The sequence below is a fragment of the Rhincodon typus genome, chromosome 4 (genome assembly GCF_021869965.1).
Source record: "Rhincodon typus isolate 14 chromosome 4, sRhiTyp1.1, whole genome shotgun sequence".
Lineage (NCBI taxonomy): Eukaryota > Metazoa > Chordata > Chondrichthyes > Orectolobiformes > Rhincodontidae > Rhincodon > Rhincodon typus.
Genome location: NC_063335.1, coordinates 76628845 through 76646479, shown reverse-complemented (window position 1 = coordinate 76646479; position 17635 = coordinate 76628845). Strand labels below are relative to the sequence as shown.

Sequence of the window (17635 nt, the reverse complement as noted above, 5' to 3'; positions counted from 1 at the left end):
TAGGGATAATGGGGAACTAGAACAACAATGGACAGTGCTTCCTTTTTGATTGCTGGGGACATAGAAGTTTCAGTATCTCCACAGAAACAGCCTCACTCTTCAACCACAAGGGTCAAGATCCTTTGCTTATAATGAAGAGAGCACCCCACCACTCATTCTGCACAGTTGTGGGCTGTTCTCTCCTGGAAGAGAGAATGATGGATGGAGTGAGATGATGTGTGTGTGTGTGCACGTGCACGCGCGCGCACGTGTATATGTGTGTGTTAATGACTGATGGAGGTCCAAGGCTGGGGTCACCAGGCTACCCTCAGATTTTTATGTCAGGAATTGTCGCTGTCTTGTTTCTGCCCACTGGGTGGGAGAATGGAAAACTGCATGTCATTGAGATGAGATATCATCATAATGGCAATGTTAGCAAACATTAATATATGCAAAGATTTATGAGAATTTTGTCTTGTCATTCAACACTTGGTTGGAGAATTGGACAGTTTATTGTTGACAAGGAGAAACTCTTCACTGCCAATCTCATATAATCCTCCCAACTTTCTCACGAATTCCCAGTTCAAGGGCTGGGAATATTCTGCCCTACATCTTGTTAAGTAACTGAGAGCTGAGGTCTTGAGCATTAATTAGCTGATCTCTTTGGTATTTGAGGTTTATTTTTTCTCTAAGTGGGAGCACAAAAATTAGATTATAATGAAGGAGAGTCATGCATCATCAGCCTCAACATCTCATCCTAACCTACTTTAGTCCATTGGCAAAATGAATCTAAAAGGCTGAAGATAAATCCGAGTGCAATGGATGACCAAGACCTTGTCAAGATCTGCAGTTTCACAACTCGGTGTTGACCCACCATCAAGACCATTGCATCTTGGATTGGTCTTATCCATCCATTTGGCTCAGACATCAAGTTTGTTTCCATTCCTTCGTGAGATGACAGCATCATTGGCGAGGTTAAAATTCATTCCCCATCCACACTGGGGCTTGAGAAGGTGATGGTGTTCTGCTTTCTTGAACCATTAGGGTGTAGGTAATGTAGGTACATCCTAAATACTGTTACTGAATAACTCCAGTGACAGTGAAGGAACAGTGATACAGTTTTAAGTCACAATGATGTGTTGCTTGGATGGGAACTCCCAGGTTGTGGTGTACCCATGCATCTGATGCCCTTCAACTTCTACCTAGATGGTGGAGGTCATAGGCTCAAGTGCTTCAAAGGAGGTTTGGCAAGTTGTTACAGCACATTTTGTATGTACACACTGTTACCACTGTGTGTTATGTTGGAACTAATGGTTAAGGTAATGGATAGAGTACTGATCAAGCAGTTGCATTGATCTGGATGGCGTCAAGCTTCTTGAGTGTTGTTGGAGCTGCACCCAACCAGGCAAAGAGGGAGTGGACAGGTTTGAGGAGTTGGGAGAGGAATTGCTCCCTATGTAATTCCTAATCTCTGACCTCAGTCATTGGTGAGACTGCATGTGTGTCAGCATTATTTGCAATTCCATCATCAGGCATCTGTAAATTATCAAATGCCCCTCTTTTCCTTACATCTCACAACACCACTTCTTCATGCCAACAAAGTTCCCAGCAGAAGTCTCCTGCTTCTCAATTCTTCAACCACTACCTACCACACTTTCTTTGAAACAGTAGTCAGCAATAATTCAAAGGAAGCTCCACCGAAAGGACTTAACACAATGGTCAGTGAGAGGTCATTTACTCTGGCTATAGAACAGCCTCAGGATTGGAGGGTTGACCATATAGTCAAACACCATTCCTGCCTCACCCAGCTCAGAATCTATTGCACAGTTACCATTTCTTTCATGTGAACCTTTGGTTTAAGAATTCCTTACACATACTATCCTTATACAAGAGCTGTAATTCTAAGTTGATACATTCATTCTTCATCTCAGTCCTGCCATTGATTTTCATTGCAAACAGTAAAGGGACAGTGATGAAAGTGATGTCTATGCGATGGCCCAGACAAGAGAAGCAATATTTTTTGTCAGTTTTAATATCTGCATGCTACACTTCTGTGGAGGAGGATGATAAAGGCATTTAACAGAGGTTCTGGATTGTCCTAATGCCTTGCATCCCAATCTCAGAAATGCCTGATAACATATTTTGCTACCTCCGACTGCTCATAGGTTTCCCTTTTGCTACAGAAATCTGCCATCCATTAAATGATCTGAGTCTGTGATAGAGGGGTTAATTGCCAGAATGCATCCCTGCAGATTTTCTAGATGACTATTTTGAGGAAAGTGACTGTCTGTCTACTGATTCAGAAGTTTTGTCCATTGAACAGCTGCAGCAACCAGGAAGAACTCCGTTCATGAATCTCTGCTGTCAGCTGATCTCAGCTGAGGCTGTAACATAGGATTATTGACTGACGGCCTTACCTTTGGGTCAGGGAGGAAAATGAACCGTTCCTGATGACAGTCCAGCGGCTTTTGCTTGTTTATGGATATTGAGTAAAGACGGAGTCAGATGAAAAGCAATAACTGGCCTGAAAATTTGCTTACACAGATTTAATTATCCAGAATTGAGCCTTAACAAGGACTTAAGTTATTTATTTAGCAGAAAATAAAATTGAATTCAGGGACTCTGAAAATTTATTTGTAACAGTTTCTCTCATTTTGATTAAATGTGTTTTTTTTTAATATCCAAAGCATTTAATCACTTAGCTGAGTACAGACTTATTTTCAAACAACACTGAGCTAGGTATTGAATTGTACAGTATACAGTTTATTTGAAGCTTATTGAATATCACTTCTTCCTTCTATTATTTTACTTTAGTTTTGGGGAAAATACGAAGTGCAATTGGAAGTGCTCAACTCCTAATGTCCCAGAAGTTCCAACAATTCAGCGGACTATGTGAAGAAAACATGGTATGTGAACATTGTATTAATGTGCATTCCATCACGCTTGTTCCCGCCAAATTACTGTAACCATGACAGCATTGATTCATCCAAGCAGTGACTGAACTGAATTGTTTAATCTTCAAATAGTTTTAATTTTACTGGCATACCAAAGCCATCAAAATAAGGATCTAATACAAGCAAAAAAAATGCATATATGTGTATGCCTGTGTGTATTCTTAGAAAATAAAGTAAGTGCAAAACTTACACATTCTTCTCCTGCTGTGCACAGAATCCAAATGCTTGTCCTCGATTAACCTCCCAAGACTTGGCAGGATTTTGGGACATGTTGCAGTTGTCTATTGAAAATGTCAGCATGAAATTTGATGAGCTGCATCAACTGAAGGCAAACAATTGGAAACAGGTGGAACTTCCTGAAAAGAAGGTACCTTGGATATTCCCAATAAATCGACAAAAAATAAATGCACTTCTCTAATCTGCAGTGTTCTCAGATTTCTTTCTGTAATGCCTTGGTGGTTTCACAGATCCATTTTGAGCGACATTTACAGTAGATGCCAGATAATCTGAACAAATTTTGTGCCTAGTGATTCTTAGAAATGCATGGTAACTGTGTGGTCAAAGGAATGTTGCAAGATGGATTTAGAAGGAATGTTTTGGATGTTTTCTATAGTTGAATGGACTGAAATCAGATAGTTCAGTACATATCACGGATCAAATTGAATGTGGGCAAGGGTTAATATTCATTTTCATCACAAAGAGAAATTAATAGAATGAAATTCAGACATATTCTACAATGGCTGCCAATTAGAAGTAAATCTTTAATCACAAAATGTTTCTGTAATTTCTTATTTCCCTGCGTTCACAACACTCATGATGGCCTCTTCCCGTAACTCCCCAGTTGGATTCCTTCCCAGCCCTAATATTCAGTAAATATGAGTAAATAGAATGTTACAGTACCAAAGAGAGGGAGAGAGTGACTTCCGGGAAGACTTCAAGCAATGAAGGGGAAGTATTCAAGCACTTACCCAGGTCAGTGAAGTACACTAATTAATCAGATGGCAACTCTGTTCAAGACATTGTCATTTCTACAGAAAATTGAAAATGCTAAGGGCCCACAACTAGGCCAGAAATGGGAACTCTAGATCTGGCTGTTTTAGAATTACTGGTCTGTGTTAGGGTTGCATGCAATGGAACAAAGGCATCAGGTCAGTACATTTCTGTTGGGCCTATAACTGGTGATATCCTCATGAGACAACGCATAGAGGTAAGTACTGCTGTCCTTACAGACTTAATGAAGCTGCTTGTCATATAATTTAGTCCAATGCAAAATCTGGTCATACTCTGAGGTATTATTGCATTCAAATTTCAACAGCTGCCATGATAGGATTTGATCCCATGTTCCCAGCACATTAGCCTGAGATTATGCATGATCAATCTCGTGACTTTACCATGTTTGGAAAAACAGATAGCCAAGAAACCAAGAGTGAAGATCAACAAAGTAAGCCGACATTTCTAGGTGAAGTCAAATGGGGCCAGCAGAGATTCTGCACTATCATTTTACACAAGAAAGGATTTGACATATTTAAAATTCATACAGGATGTCTGTTTCAATATGGCTGACTGCCTGCTATGGATAAAAACAGTGGATGTTCAACCCACAAGTGTCAAACTGCAAAATTCAGGGGCACAGATCTTCAGGGGTATAGTCACTTTACCAATCTTACCAATCTTATAGTCACTTTACCACTTTACTCAATCACAACGCATGACAGATTATGAGGCTTTCAATGCAGTGAAGGACCAGAACACATCACTATTAACTAGAAATGCATGTATTTGGCAAGATCTCTTACAGAAAATACTACATTACTGTGCAAGAAGAATCTAAACTCATCTGGATTTAAACCCTTGAGGAAGCGAAGTGGAGGACACACCCCCATCTGTATCAATGGGGCTGAGGTGGAGGTGGTCGAGAGCTTCAAGCTCCTGGGAGTAAATATCACCAACAATCTGTCCTGGTCCATCTGCAGCGATGGTACAGTCAAGAAAGCACACCAATGCCTCCACTTCTTCAGAAGGCTAAAGAAATCCAGCACAATGACTCTTACTAATTATTGTCCATGCACCACAGAAATTATCCTAACCAGATGCATCATAGCTGGGTATGGCAACTGCTTTGTCCAAGATTGCAAGAAATCACAGAGAGTTTTGAATGCAGCCCGGTCCATCACACAAGCCAGCCTTCCTTACATTGACTCTGCCTACGCTTCCCACTGCCTCAGGAAAGTAACCAACATAATCAAATACCCCTCCCGAACTCGTTATACTCTCTTCCACCCTCTTCCATTGGGCAGAAGATACAAAAGTTTTAAAACACATACCAATAGATTCCAGAAAAGCTTCTTCCCCACTGTTATCAGACCTCTCATAGAGTAGAATTGATCTTTCTCTGCACTTCTCTGTAGCTATAACACTATATTCTGTGTTCTATTACCCTGATTTACTTATGTAAGGTATGATTTGCCTGGATAGCATGCAAAACAATACTTTTCACTGTGTCTCTGTACATGTGGCAATAATAAATCAAACCAATCAAAATCAAACCATTTAGATTACATTTACCTTTCAGAATTTCAACACTAGAAATCTTTCAGAGATTAACATCAAGGATTCTGGAAGGCAAGCAAGGTATCATTTGTCACGTTTGATGTCAGCCATGGTATTATACAAGGTCAGACCAATGAAGAGTCTGACCACTCTGACATCAAGATGTTTTAAAAATATTACAATGTGCAAGCCTTAAACTCAATACAAAGTGTCAATTCTCAAAGACCAAAATTAAGGGTTAAATTTTATCAGAAATCAGCTAAATGTTAATTTTGGCAAATTTTGTCTGGGTTTCTGTCCATGAGTCCTAGCTAGATTTCTTGTGTTGGCTGTCCAAGATGGCTGAACAGATGAACAAGCAGTGACCTGGAGTGACCAGGTAACTACTCTGATTTTCATGCTGGGAATTCTTTAGCATTTAGTTTCTAGCAGGTGGGTGGAAGAATGGGAAAGTGCACCTTAATGAGTTGAGATTAGGTAGTAATGAGGGTGATACTGAGTGATAATCCAAGCAAATAGGCCTCTTGCTACTCACTAGAAAGAATTTTGACTCATCATCCAACTATTGATTGAAAAATTGGACTTGCTGCTATCAACACTGAGAAAGTCCTCACTAGGCATCTCACCTAATTTTCCCAAATTTCTCACCATGGCCCATGTGATTCAGGGACTGGGAGAATTCCACTCTATATTTTTGAGACACATAATAGAGAAGCAAAGTACCACTGTGGATCCCAGAAAGACAAGGGTCAAACAAGTGAATTTCCACAGCCAACGACTTACTGTGCTATGAGGAATTGGGACCCAAGTGGGAAAATTCATTCCTAACCTGACCAGTCGCACTCCACTTATAAGACTGTATGAGGTAAGGCCAACAATGATACTGGATTCAGAAACAGACTACAGCTGTTCAAAAGATTAAGGAAATGTTACTCTTTTTAAAATGTGTTAGCTCATTCTGACTCAGGCTTATTTATTTACCACAGTAGCCACAGATGCATCCTCCGAGGGATTATGTGCAGTTCTCATGCAGGTGCAGAATGATGGAACCAAGTAGTCCATTTGCTTCAAAAGCATCAATATGCTACAATTGAAAAAGAAGCATTGTTTGTTACAGGGGAATGCAAAATGTTTGCACCTCATTTCATGGGATTGAGATTGCAGGTCAAAACAGTCACGAGTCACATTACTAGAATCAAAGGAGATTCCAAAACTGCTATTGCAAATGCAGAGATTCAGGTACAGACTAACGAGATATGGCAAAGTGATAGTTCATTCCCAGGCAGGCACAGATGATGGGTAATACAGTTTCCAGGCAACAGTGGATCAGGCTGAAAAAAGACGTAATTGTTAATTAATAGGTAGAATCATATTCTACTGCAGAGACCAGTGCACTTCCTCAGAGAAATTGTGGAGCTCAGAAGTCAAGCGAGCACACAAAAACGATTGAAGTCTTTCTGGAAGTGAGAGTTCATACACTGTCCAGCAGATCAGGTTTTGAATAGAAGCAACACTGAACAGTTGCGGAAGACCTATTGGTATACAGCCACGGATTGGTCGCCACTGAAGTCTATGAGGCAAGAAATCTTAAAATGGGAATCACAAAGTGCAGGGCTAGATCTCCACCCTCTACATGGTGGCCTGATATTTTAGAAGAAACTGAAGATTTTATCTCAGCGTGTCTCACATGTGCTATCAACAGTCAGGTGCCAGCTGGACTATTAATGCCTTAAAAATGTCCAACGTGATTGTGAGAGAAGGTGGCACAAATTTATCATACTATACTATACTATGCTATACGAACTATACTAATAGATTGTTACTCAAGATGGATTGAGACTTCAAGACTTCATACTTCAGAGGCAATGATTGGAGCACTGAAATTCTGGATAACAAACCTCAATTTGTGAATGTGGAATTCAGTAAGTTCACTACAGAGACATTTATCTACCAGTTCTCCAATTCATCCTTAGGGAAATAGAGAAGCAGTGAAGGTGATCAAAACCATAAAGTCACTAATGCCCAAGATTGCAGACTTGTAGTTAGCAATGCTCAGTGTAGATCAGCATAATTAACAATGCATACTCACTGGCTCATGGGAAGAAGATTAAAAACAGAGATCCCATTGTTGTTATGCAATGTGAGGCCGAAAATAATGTCTCAGGACAACAGGATGATCAAGAAGAGAGACAAAAGACCACAGAAGGAAGCAACAGAAGTGGTATAGCTGAAGGCATGAAGCAAAAACACTGTCAACTTTGTGTAAAAGTCTGGAGGAGGGGCAGACAAGCAGAGACAACAGTCCTCCAAGCAACAGATCAACTAAGATCCTACATAATTTGACATCTGATGGAACGTTCAGGAGAAACAGAAAGGTGTTGATCTGACTCAAGCCAAGGTGAGAATGAGTCTGGTAACCATAGTATGTGAATAGAGATAGCCAGACTCCATCAAGTACCATACAGGATTGTACAAAAGATAAGGGAATGGGATAGAATCATTACCCTGTGTGAAAATCAAACAAACCATATCAGGGCATCTATTCGGCATTCTAGACTATCTTGACCTAATGGGTTTGAACATGGAGATGTGGAAGATAATAATAATGATATTAATGGCAGTGCAAGTAAGTTCAAAAAACAAATTGCAAGAATCCTGTAAACTGAGCCCCAGACAGACAGGCAGAGAGCTGGAATAAACGGGCTCTTTTCAGAGTGGCAGGCCGTGACGAGTGGGGTACCACAGGGTTCACTGCTGGGATCCCAGCTGTTCGCAATATAAATTAATGATTTGGATGAAGGAATCGAATGCAATATCTCCATATTTGCAAATGACACTAAGCTGGGGAGCAGTGTGTGCTGTGAGGAGGATGCTAAGTTGTTGCAGGGTGACTTGGACAGAATGGCTGAATGGGCAAATGCTTGGCAAATGCCATATAATGTGGATAAATGTGAAGTTATCCACTTTGGTTGCAAAAAAAGGAAGGCAGATTATTATCTGAATGGTGGCAGTTTAGGAAAAGTTGAGCTGCAATGAGAGTCGCTGAAGGTTGGTACGTAGGTGCGGCAGGCGATGAGGAAAGCTAATAGCATGCTGGCCTTCATAGCGAGAGGATTTGAGTATAGGAGTAGAGATGTTTTTTCTGCAGTTATACCAGGCCTTGGTGAGGCCACATTTTGAGTACTGTGTGCAGTTTTGGTCTCCTAGTCTAAGGAAGGACAATCTTGCTATTAAGGGAGTGCAGCGAAGGTTCACCAGGCTGACACAATACCAGAGACATATATTCAGTAACCTGTAAATAAAAGGTCGTATAGTACTGAAAAGTGTGAGAGCCTTATTCATGGATAAGGACAGCTCGGGGATACTAGAGACTAAGAAGGGTGGCAGTGTAGTGAAAAGGGAGCAGCACTGAATGCCTGTAACCCAACACCCCAGTGAAACAAGAGATGGATCCAATGTGCTCACAAAGAAAGTGAACGGTAATGTTAGCATAAGGCATACTGAAACAAGGATCATACCGGTATGAACATAGCAGTAAGGTATAAAAGCACTATAAAGCAGATCTTTTAAAAATTAATTTATGGGATCTGTGTTGCTGGCAAGACCAGCGTTTATCAGCTATCCCCTACTTGTGCTCAACAAGGTGCTGCTGAGCTGTCTTTTTGAACAGTCCCCTGCAGTTTGTGTAAGGAAAGTATGTCGCTGTTAAGTTGGGAGTTCCAGTATTTTGACCCAGCAACAATAAAGGAACTGCAATATTTGTTAAGTCAGGATGGTAGTGCATGATGGTCCAAGTTCTCATTTTTGTGAACAAGTGAAAATGGGAGTCATGGGATACAGAAAAGAGCTTGGAAACAGCTGGGTGTGCAGGTGGCCTGGGTAGAAGGCCTGACTTGACACACTGGCAAAGAATAGCTATCACAGCTCTTCACCTCCACCACCCCCACCACCCCACACACACCCGTTATGCTCAATCCATGCCACCTCATGTTGCCAACCCACTCCCCATGACTCCTTATATACTCCATGCCAACCTTTGCTTCTGTACCACCTTCAATGACCGTTTCATATGCTGCATGCCAATCCATGCCACCTTACCCCTCCACATAGCGTCTTAAATGCCACCTTAGTATCAATCCATATTCCCTTATCACCCCATGTATTCTTACATATACCATGCCATCTCACCCAATATCCAACATGAGCAGACATCAAGAGCTACGTTTAGATTTAATAAAGTTTTTGCATGGTCCTTGATGAATTGACTATTGTGAAATTAGTCACGTAACAATAATCCTTTAATAATAGCCCTCAGGCTTGTGTCAAAATAGTGGAATAGCAAGTACTGATTCTTTTTAAACAATGGAGGTAGGGTTTTTCTTTGCAAATATTGAAAGGAGATTTTAATCCATGATGGCTTTACAGTTCGCTTGACCATTGCTTTGACATTTCCATTGAGCCTGATAGTTTCAATGAGTTTATGCACGTCTTATACATACTAACGTCTATTTGTAAAAGCCCAGAGAGGACAAGATCTTGCTCAAGGAGCATCTTATCTCTTCCATGGTGCACCTGACCTCCAGCAAAGAACACCTGACCATCTGCAAAGGTGTCCCAGAGCCATATCCAAAACTTTATGTGTGCAAAGGACTGGAAGTTTTAGGTGTTGACCTATTGTCTGTAAAGCGCATACGTCATGCTATGGACATAAACCAGTGAAAACCAGATCAATCTGAGGCAGCTTCACTTTAACATGTACATTTGCCTCCATGAATGGTGGATGGATGTACCATACACCACCCCATGCAAAATACTCAGGCCTCCACTACCATTTTCATAACAATGGAGAGCTTCTCCATCTGCACAGAAATTCATACCTAAATACTGAAACCAGGTCTTCCTCCGCACAGCAATTACAGATTTGATATTTAACATTTAAAATAATGCTAAAGATAATTAATAACTCATTGCTTCTTTAAAGGCTCAGTTCATTACTACTTTAGTTTTATGGCTGTCCGACATATCATGATCATTGCAACTTTCCTGTGTGTATAATTAAGTTGTTGCGCTTTCCTATAAATGATGGGAGAAAGACATTTCCTCAGGCAAATTCAGTGCAAGGTACTTAAGTAAAATAAATTGTTATTATGTTTGCATACTGACCTCCCAAATGATAATGTAGATGTGATAAAATATAATGTTGCTTATAATTAATACATTTTGGTCGACTCATGTAAATTCATACAAACGTAAATATTGCCTGCTAACCACAGGCATATAAACGAAAACATAATTTTTATATTTATATTGAGGCTAATGTGACTTCTACAGCAATTTGTGTGGTACGGTAACATACAGACAAAGAAACTCTCTATCTCAAACATTATCTAAGCTGAGTTAGCAATGAAGCCAACGAGGTGCCACAATGTCCCATTATATCCTCAGGCTGGGTAGGGGAGAAATTAGCCAGACCCCTGTTTCTGATTACTATCAAATAATCTTGGTTGAATCAAGGTATTGAATCAGGACAGAATTGTACTCAATTTTAATTTTGGCCACAGTTGAATTATACTCCAAAATTTGGAAACATTTGCAAGATATTTAAATAAAATGAGGTGGCAGATTGCTGCATATATTTGTGAAACATTATCCAGGCATGAGCTACTAATATTGGCAAGAATGGGGATGAAAATGGGCAAAAAAAATTGCTTTTAACAAAAGGTTAATAATTATTTATTTGAATGCAATATTTTTTTAGCTAGGACCAGGAACAAGAAAAGATTTGATATCAAACACAAATAGCTAGTGAATACTGATGTTAAGTTGAGCTATTTAGATGTCACTAATCTGCAAGTTAGATGAACCTTGCACTAGCATCTCAAAACATATGCCACTTGCCTACATCTTAACAAGGTAAGGGCATATCTAAATAATTTAAATATACTTTTAGATCTAAAGTACTTATCCCAAGATAGTGCATGCATTTGAAAAGTAGAAATTTCCCTTTCTTGCCCTTAAACCAACACATTATGTATGTTGTACTAAATCAACAGCGTATGAACTTATAAATGAGTTAGGAGCAGAAGTAGAACACTCAACCACTTGAAACTGTTTCAACATTCAGTAGGATCATGGCTGGGTTGATTATTCCACATTCTTGTTTACCTGGATTACCTTTCACCCCCACTCTAGACAAGAATCTATCTACCTCTGTCTTAAAAATATTCAAAGATTCTATTTCTGCTGTCTTTTCAGAAAGAGAATTCCAAAGACTTACTACTCTCTGTTAGACAAAAGTTCTCCTTATCACTGTCTTAAATCAGTGATTCTTTATTTTGAAATTATGACAGCTAGTTCCAGATTCTCCCACCAGAAGGAACATGTTTTCCACAGGCAGCCTGCCAAGGCCCCTCCAGAACGTATATGTTTCAATCTGTTTTAAGCTCCAGTGGATACAGCCTGCCTAACCTTTCTTCATTAGAAAACCTGCCCATTTCACGTATTAGTTCAATAAACCTACATTGAGCTGCCTCCAATGCATTTGTATCCTTCCTTAAAGAAGCAGGCCAAGATTATACACAGTACTCTGGAAGTGCTCTTACCAATGCCCTGGATAACTGAAGCTCATGCTCCCTACTTCTGTATTCAATTCTCCTCGCAATAAAAATTAACATTCTGTTCGCTTTCCTAATTACTTATGTCCTTGCGTGTTAACATTTTGTGACGCATTTACTAGGACACCCAGATTCCTCTCCATTTCTCTGTCACCTCTCACACTTTAGATAATAGTCTTCTTTTATTATACTTCCTGGCAAAATGACATCTTCCCACGTAATACTGCACCCCTGGAGTGATCAAATAGCTTGCCAACATTAATGGTGTTAGCCGTTTGGTTAATAGTACTGAATAAATAGAACCAATCTAATCAGGAGAGAAAAGAAAATTAGGTTTGCAGAAAAAGTGCTAGTGATACAGAGCTGCAAATTTAAAGCAATACTTCTGAGAAGGAAAAGAACAAACTTCTATTTATACAGCTGATTTCAGAAACTCTGGATGTCTCAGAAACTCTGGATGTCCCAGAATACATTGCATTTCAAAAATATTAGTAGGCTGTAATGTAGCAGCAATTTTGGTTTTGCAGAGCAAAATCCCACTAAATAGATAAGATACACGAGTGGATACTCTGTTTCAGTTATGTTGATTTAAATATTGGTCAGTGACTTTATTGTTCTTGGGTGGCATGGTGGCTCAGTGATTAGCACTGCTGCCTCACAGCACCAGGGATACAAGTTTGATTCCAGTCTCAGAATCCCAGCAACTTGGAATGCAAATTTGAAGAACAACACCTTAGCTTCCCCCTGGGCCCTGTACAGCCCAGAGGACTCAACAATGAATTTGCCAGTTTCAAATAACCTTCCCACCCATCCCCTGCCTCCCTTTCTAGCCTCACCTTTGCCGTTCCATTCCTCTGTTCCTGCCAACAACCAGATTCATCCCTCCAATCAACCAACGGGTTGTACCTATTACTACCACCCCTCTCCCCCTCTTTTGATCTGCAGCTCCTCCTACGCCCACACCCAGCCCTGAAGAAGAGTAATACCCGAAACGTTGACTGCTCCTTTCCTCCAGATGCTGCCTGGCTTGCTGTGTTCTTCCAGCCTCCTGTTTGTCCACCTTGGATTCCAGCATCTGCTGTTTTTTTGTCTTAACTTCGATTCCAGTCTTGAGTGACTGTCTGTGTGGAGTTTGTGTATTCTACCCGTGTCTGTGCGACTCTCCACTGGGTGCTCCAGTTTCCACCTACAGTCCAAAAATTAGGTTAGGTGGATGGCTATGCAGTGTCTAGGGATGTGCAGGCTAAGTGGAGTAGACATGGTAAATGCAGGGCAACAGAGATAGGCTGGGGGCTTGACTTGGGTGGGATACTCTTCGGATGGTCAGTGCAGACTCAATAGGCTGAATTGCCTCTTTCCACACTAGGATTCTGAAATTCTTCAAATTGTGCCATATAAACTCTTTTACACCCATCTGAGGGGCCAAACCTCAGCATAATATATCAGCTTAGGGTGGCATGTTGGCTCAGTGCTTAGCACTGCTGCCTCACAGTGCCAGGGACCCAGGTTCAGTTCCAGCCTCGGGCAACTGCTGTGTTTGGATTTGCACATTCTCCCCAGTGTGGACTTGATGGGCCGAATGGCCTGCTTTCACACTGTAGAGGTTCTGTGTCAACTGATAGTTTTCACCCTCAACCACTGAGCTCTCCTTCAATGCCACAAACCTCTGGAACATTTTGATCCACATGCTTCTGACTGAGAGAGTGGTCCCACTAAGCTAAGTTGGAGTTTAACTACATAAGAAGTGAAACAATTAGTCTAATGGAACAAGTTTGTTTGCTTAACTATAAAATACTGTTTCTGACTGAGCTATTGCTTCCCGAGAATCTAAACTTGCACAAGGCTATAGAGCTACGAGAACATTTTGTCCTTTCCTCCCTTTCTTCAGATATCATATTGATACTGTGTAGTTGGGCACCAGAAGGAAAGATAATTTCTGTGTGAATTGGTGACATGGTGGTGTCAATAACGTTGAGTAATTTTGATAGTGACTTGATACGTTTTCTTCAAAAAAGCGACGGCAACAATGTTGCCAGGTGCTGTATGCATCTATGGATTGTGTGAAATACTGTAGTTGTGTTTTGCCACACCTACCTGAAGAACACTAGTCACTCACATGCTGTTGTATTTCTTACTGCAGGAGAAAAGAATACCTCCTCCTGTGCCAAAGAAACCGCCAAAGGGTCAAGTGCCCCTCAAACGTGAAAAATCACTGGAAGCCACAGAGAAACAAAGGCAGGAGGCACGGAAACGCCTGATGGCTGCCAAGCGAGCTGCATCTGTGAGACAGAACTCTGCCACAGAAAGTGCAGACAGCATTGAAATTTATATCCCAGAGGCCCAGACCAGACTATAAGCCACACTGGGTAGGAACTGTGATAACTTTACAATCACAGGGTGGGTTGTTTGTAGCACATTCATGTTACAAGTTAATTTGGGATACAGCCAAGTGTTCATATCCCTTTAAGCCCCTTTGGAATTTTAAATGTCTGAACGGATTCGTGTACGGGTGGCATTCTTAATAAACCCAGGAGAAGGATAATAAGCTGTTCCAATTTCCTATCATTAATGTAGCTGCATTAAATATTTGCTAACTGCCATGTCATTTGCATGGCTTCATATTAATTGTTGTTGCTGTTGCATTTTTGTAACCTCTGTACTTGGCTCCATTGAATCATCCATATCTGTAGTTAAGTTTCAACTGCTAACAAATAGTTAAATAAAATTAAGGAAAGAACTAGAATTTACGTGCGCACAGCAATAGAAACACCAGAATTTAATACTGCTGAAAGGTCTTTTGGGAAATTGATGTCTTCCTAAATGTAGATGTTAGAATTTAGGACCAAGATTAATTATTTCAAAATGGATGAGTGCATAACTCTTAACACCTCACACGTTTATAACTGGATTTTGACAATAGTGAACCTCGAATGTGCTCACAGCACCATGAGCAAAGAGCGGGGCACTTTCTCTTTTTCTTGTTCTTTAAAGCGCATAACCTTCGGAAGCTACATGCATTCATAAACGCAGGGGTTAACACAGATACATTAAACAAAAACTAAAATCTTGAGTGGCAGATTTTAAAGATGTACCATGGATTGTCCATCTACTCAAGCAGTTAGTTACAAAAGGTCAGTAATGGCAGGGAAAGAGAATTTTTTTTATAATGAGCAAAATGGGATAGTTGCAGGCAACTCTTCAGATAAATTGAGTATGTGAAAGCCATGCATAAAATGGGCTTCCTAATCTTTGTGTTCCCTACTTCCATGTAAACTCAAGAATAGCATTAGAGTGCTCCTTACTGCGCCTTTTAATTGATAGTAGTCTGGTAAGAAGGTATGAAATAGAAAAAACTATGAGATCAACATGTCATTGTAGATGAGCCATTTGGATGATGCAATGATGATACAGTGCATACTTTTAAAAGTATGATAGTTATAATGTTTATTTTCAGAGAAGAGTGCCTGCTTCTGAAATTCACTGGATAAGGGCTAGTGATTCTTTGCCATACCTTGAGAACAAACTAATCTGATCCTATCAGGTGTCTGACATTTTTTTAACTGTCTTTTATCAATTTCTGTTTGAGCTACAATACCCAATATTCTTGTTCACTGTTACAATTTGTACGTGCTTTTGATTCAAATGTGTCCAATTATGTACCTGCTACAGTAATGTTACCAGTTAATAAGTAATGTACTTTGTCAGTATGCTAAGCTCTTTCATTTCCAATTATTACACTTTCAGTAACTTAGAGATCTGGACTGGTAATGTATTTGCTTAAATGCATTAATCTGTTCCTAATATATACATATATGGTGTGCTATATGAAAATAAGTCTTTTTTTTAAGAAAGCAAATATCTGTTTTTGTCTAACAGAAATGTCCTCTGTCCTCTTCCAAGCCTCAAAAAACACATGTTTTGCTCTTAGTTATTGGTAAGAGAACCTACATTAAATAGACATTGTACTGAGTCACTTCTCGTCACCTGGAAACGGTCATTTGCAGTTTCAAAAACTAAATGTTCCTATGTGGTCAACCTTTATTGTGAACTTGGAGGACAACAAACCTGAAAAAAATTGTTGGAAAATGGTACTTCTTGTCTATCAATTCCATAGGGAGCATTTCCTTGTTCTTTGTATTTGTAGCCTAAATAATTGGCTTTAGCCTCCCTCACAACTTTGTATTGACCTGAGCTGAATAGGGCTATATGTGGATCTAACCCTACATTCCTTTTTAATACAAATATAAATCTGTTGAACTGTTCTACCTGATTATATATATTTAAGACTGCTAGTGAAAGTAAGTAACTTGAATAATGGTATATTCCAGTATATGGAAAGAAAATGTCGATTATTTGTGCAAACAAAATTAAAATCTTGCATAAAACTGGTAGATGATTAAAAATATTGAAGAAGTTATTCTAATAATGCCCCCTAGCCAATTATCCCATCATTTGTCAGATTTGAAGATGAATGTTATATTTGAAAGTTGTTAACTTTTTTGTTATCTCATTTGTATTTATTGTTTAAATGTAAATGAATCCTTAACTTATTGATGATGAAATAGGTTACTCTTTAAACAGCAATTGATGTTAATAGCAGTGTGAAATACTGAATGGAAAATAACTCACCAGAGAAGCCTGAAATGATACCCCTCTAATTTCAAAATAGTTTGTGTGTTGGTGGAGTTTAATTATTCAATAAAGGTTTTTTGTAAATAATTGAATGTTTACCATGATGTAAAATATTAAATGACTTAATTAAAATGATGTATACTTACATTTCTGAGTTAAGTGCTCTCTGAATTTCTTTTTCATTCTGATCTTCTGTCATATCCTGAAGGCACATACTGCCATTCAAGTTCTACTGTAGGCATTGGCACCAAGATCCTCCATTGGGTGACCATTTGAATGCACATCTTAGGTAATGATTATCACCGAGCACCATCATGGCATCCAAACAAGTATTTGCCAGCAGGCATAAGAGGAAAAGAATTTAGAAAGGAATACTCACACTGTTTTCTCCTCCCCTTTCCAAACAGTACAAATTAAACTGAAGGAACTATTGATCATGATCTACATGAGTTAAAAAAAAGTGCATTTTGATTCCTTGACTAAGTCAGGTCTCTCTGTGTCTTGGTGCTACATCAACCAGGATGTTTACCCAGGAATGTATGAGAAGAAAGGGTTGCTGATTTGTAATTTGTCTGCTTTATCCCCATTCCAACTTTCCACCTGAGGAGGTGATGCCATTCTTTTGAAAGATATGACTGGCATCCAGCTTTTGTATGTCGCTCATTTGGCAATTAATATTTATATAATAAATGTCAGCATATCCCCAGTCCGCAACTCACAGCCTGGCATATCCCCCACTCAACCATTACCATTAAGCCAGAGGTCAGCCCCTGGTTAAATAGAGAGTGCAGGAGGGCATGCGAGGAGTAGAACCAGGCATACCTAAAAATTAGGTGTTAACCTGGTGAAACTATGAAACAGGACTACTTGCATCCCAAACAGCATAAACAGCAAGTGATAGACAGA

The 17635-nt window shown here is 39.7% G+C and overlaps 1 protein-coding gene across 1 annotated transcript; it reads left to right on the top strand.

The window, feature by feature from the left end:
• The first annotated feature begins 1154 nt into the window (after window positions 1–1154).
• LOC109927809 (disks large-associated protein 1-like) lies at window positions 1155–14453 on the top strand. The gene is made up of 4 exons (XM_048596138.1): window positions 1155–1221; window positions 2794–2885; window positions 3148–3300; window positions 14241–14453. Exons 1-4 carry the CDS (start codon window positions 1155–1157, stop codon window positions 14451–14453), a joined length of 525 nt encoding a protein of 174 aa, XP_048452095.1.
• Window positions 14454–17635: the final 3182 nt, after the last annotated feature.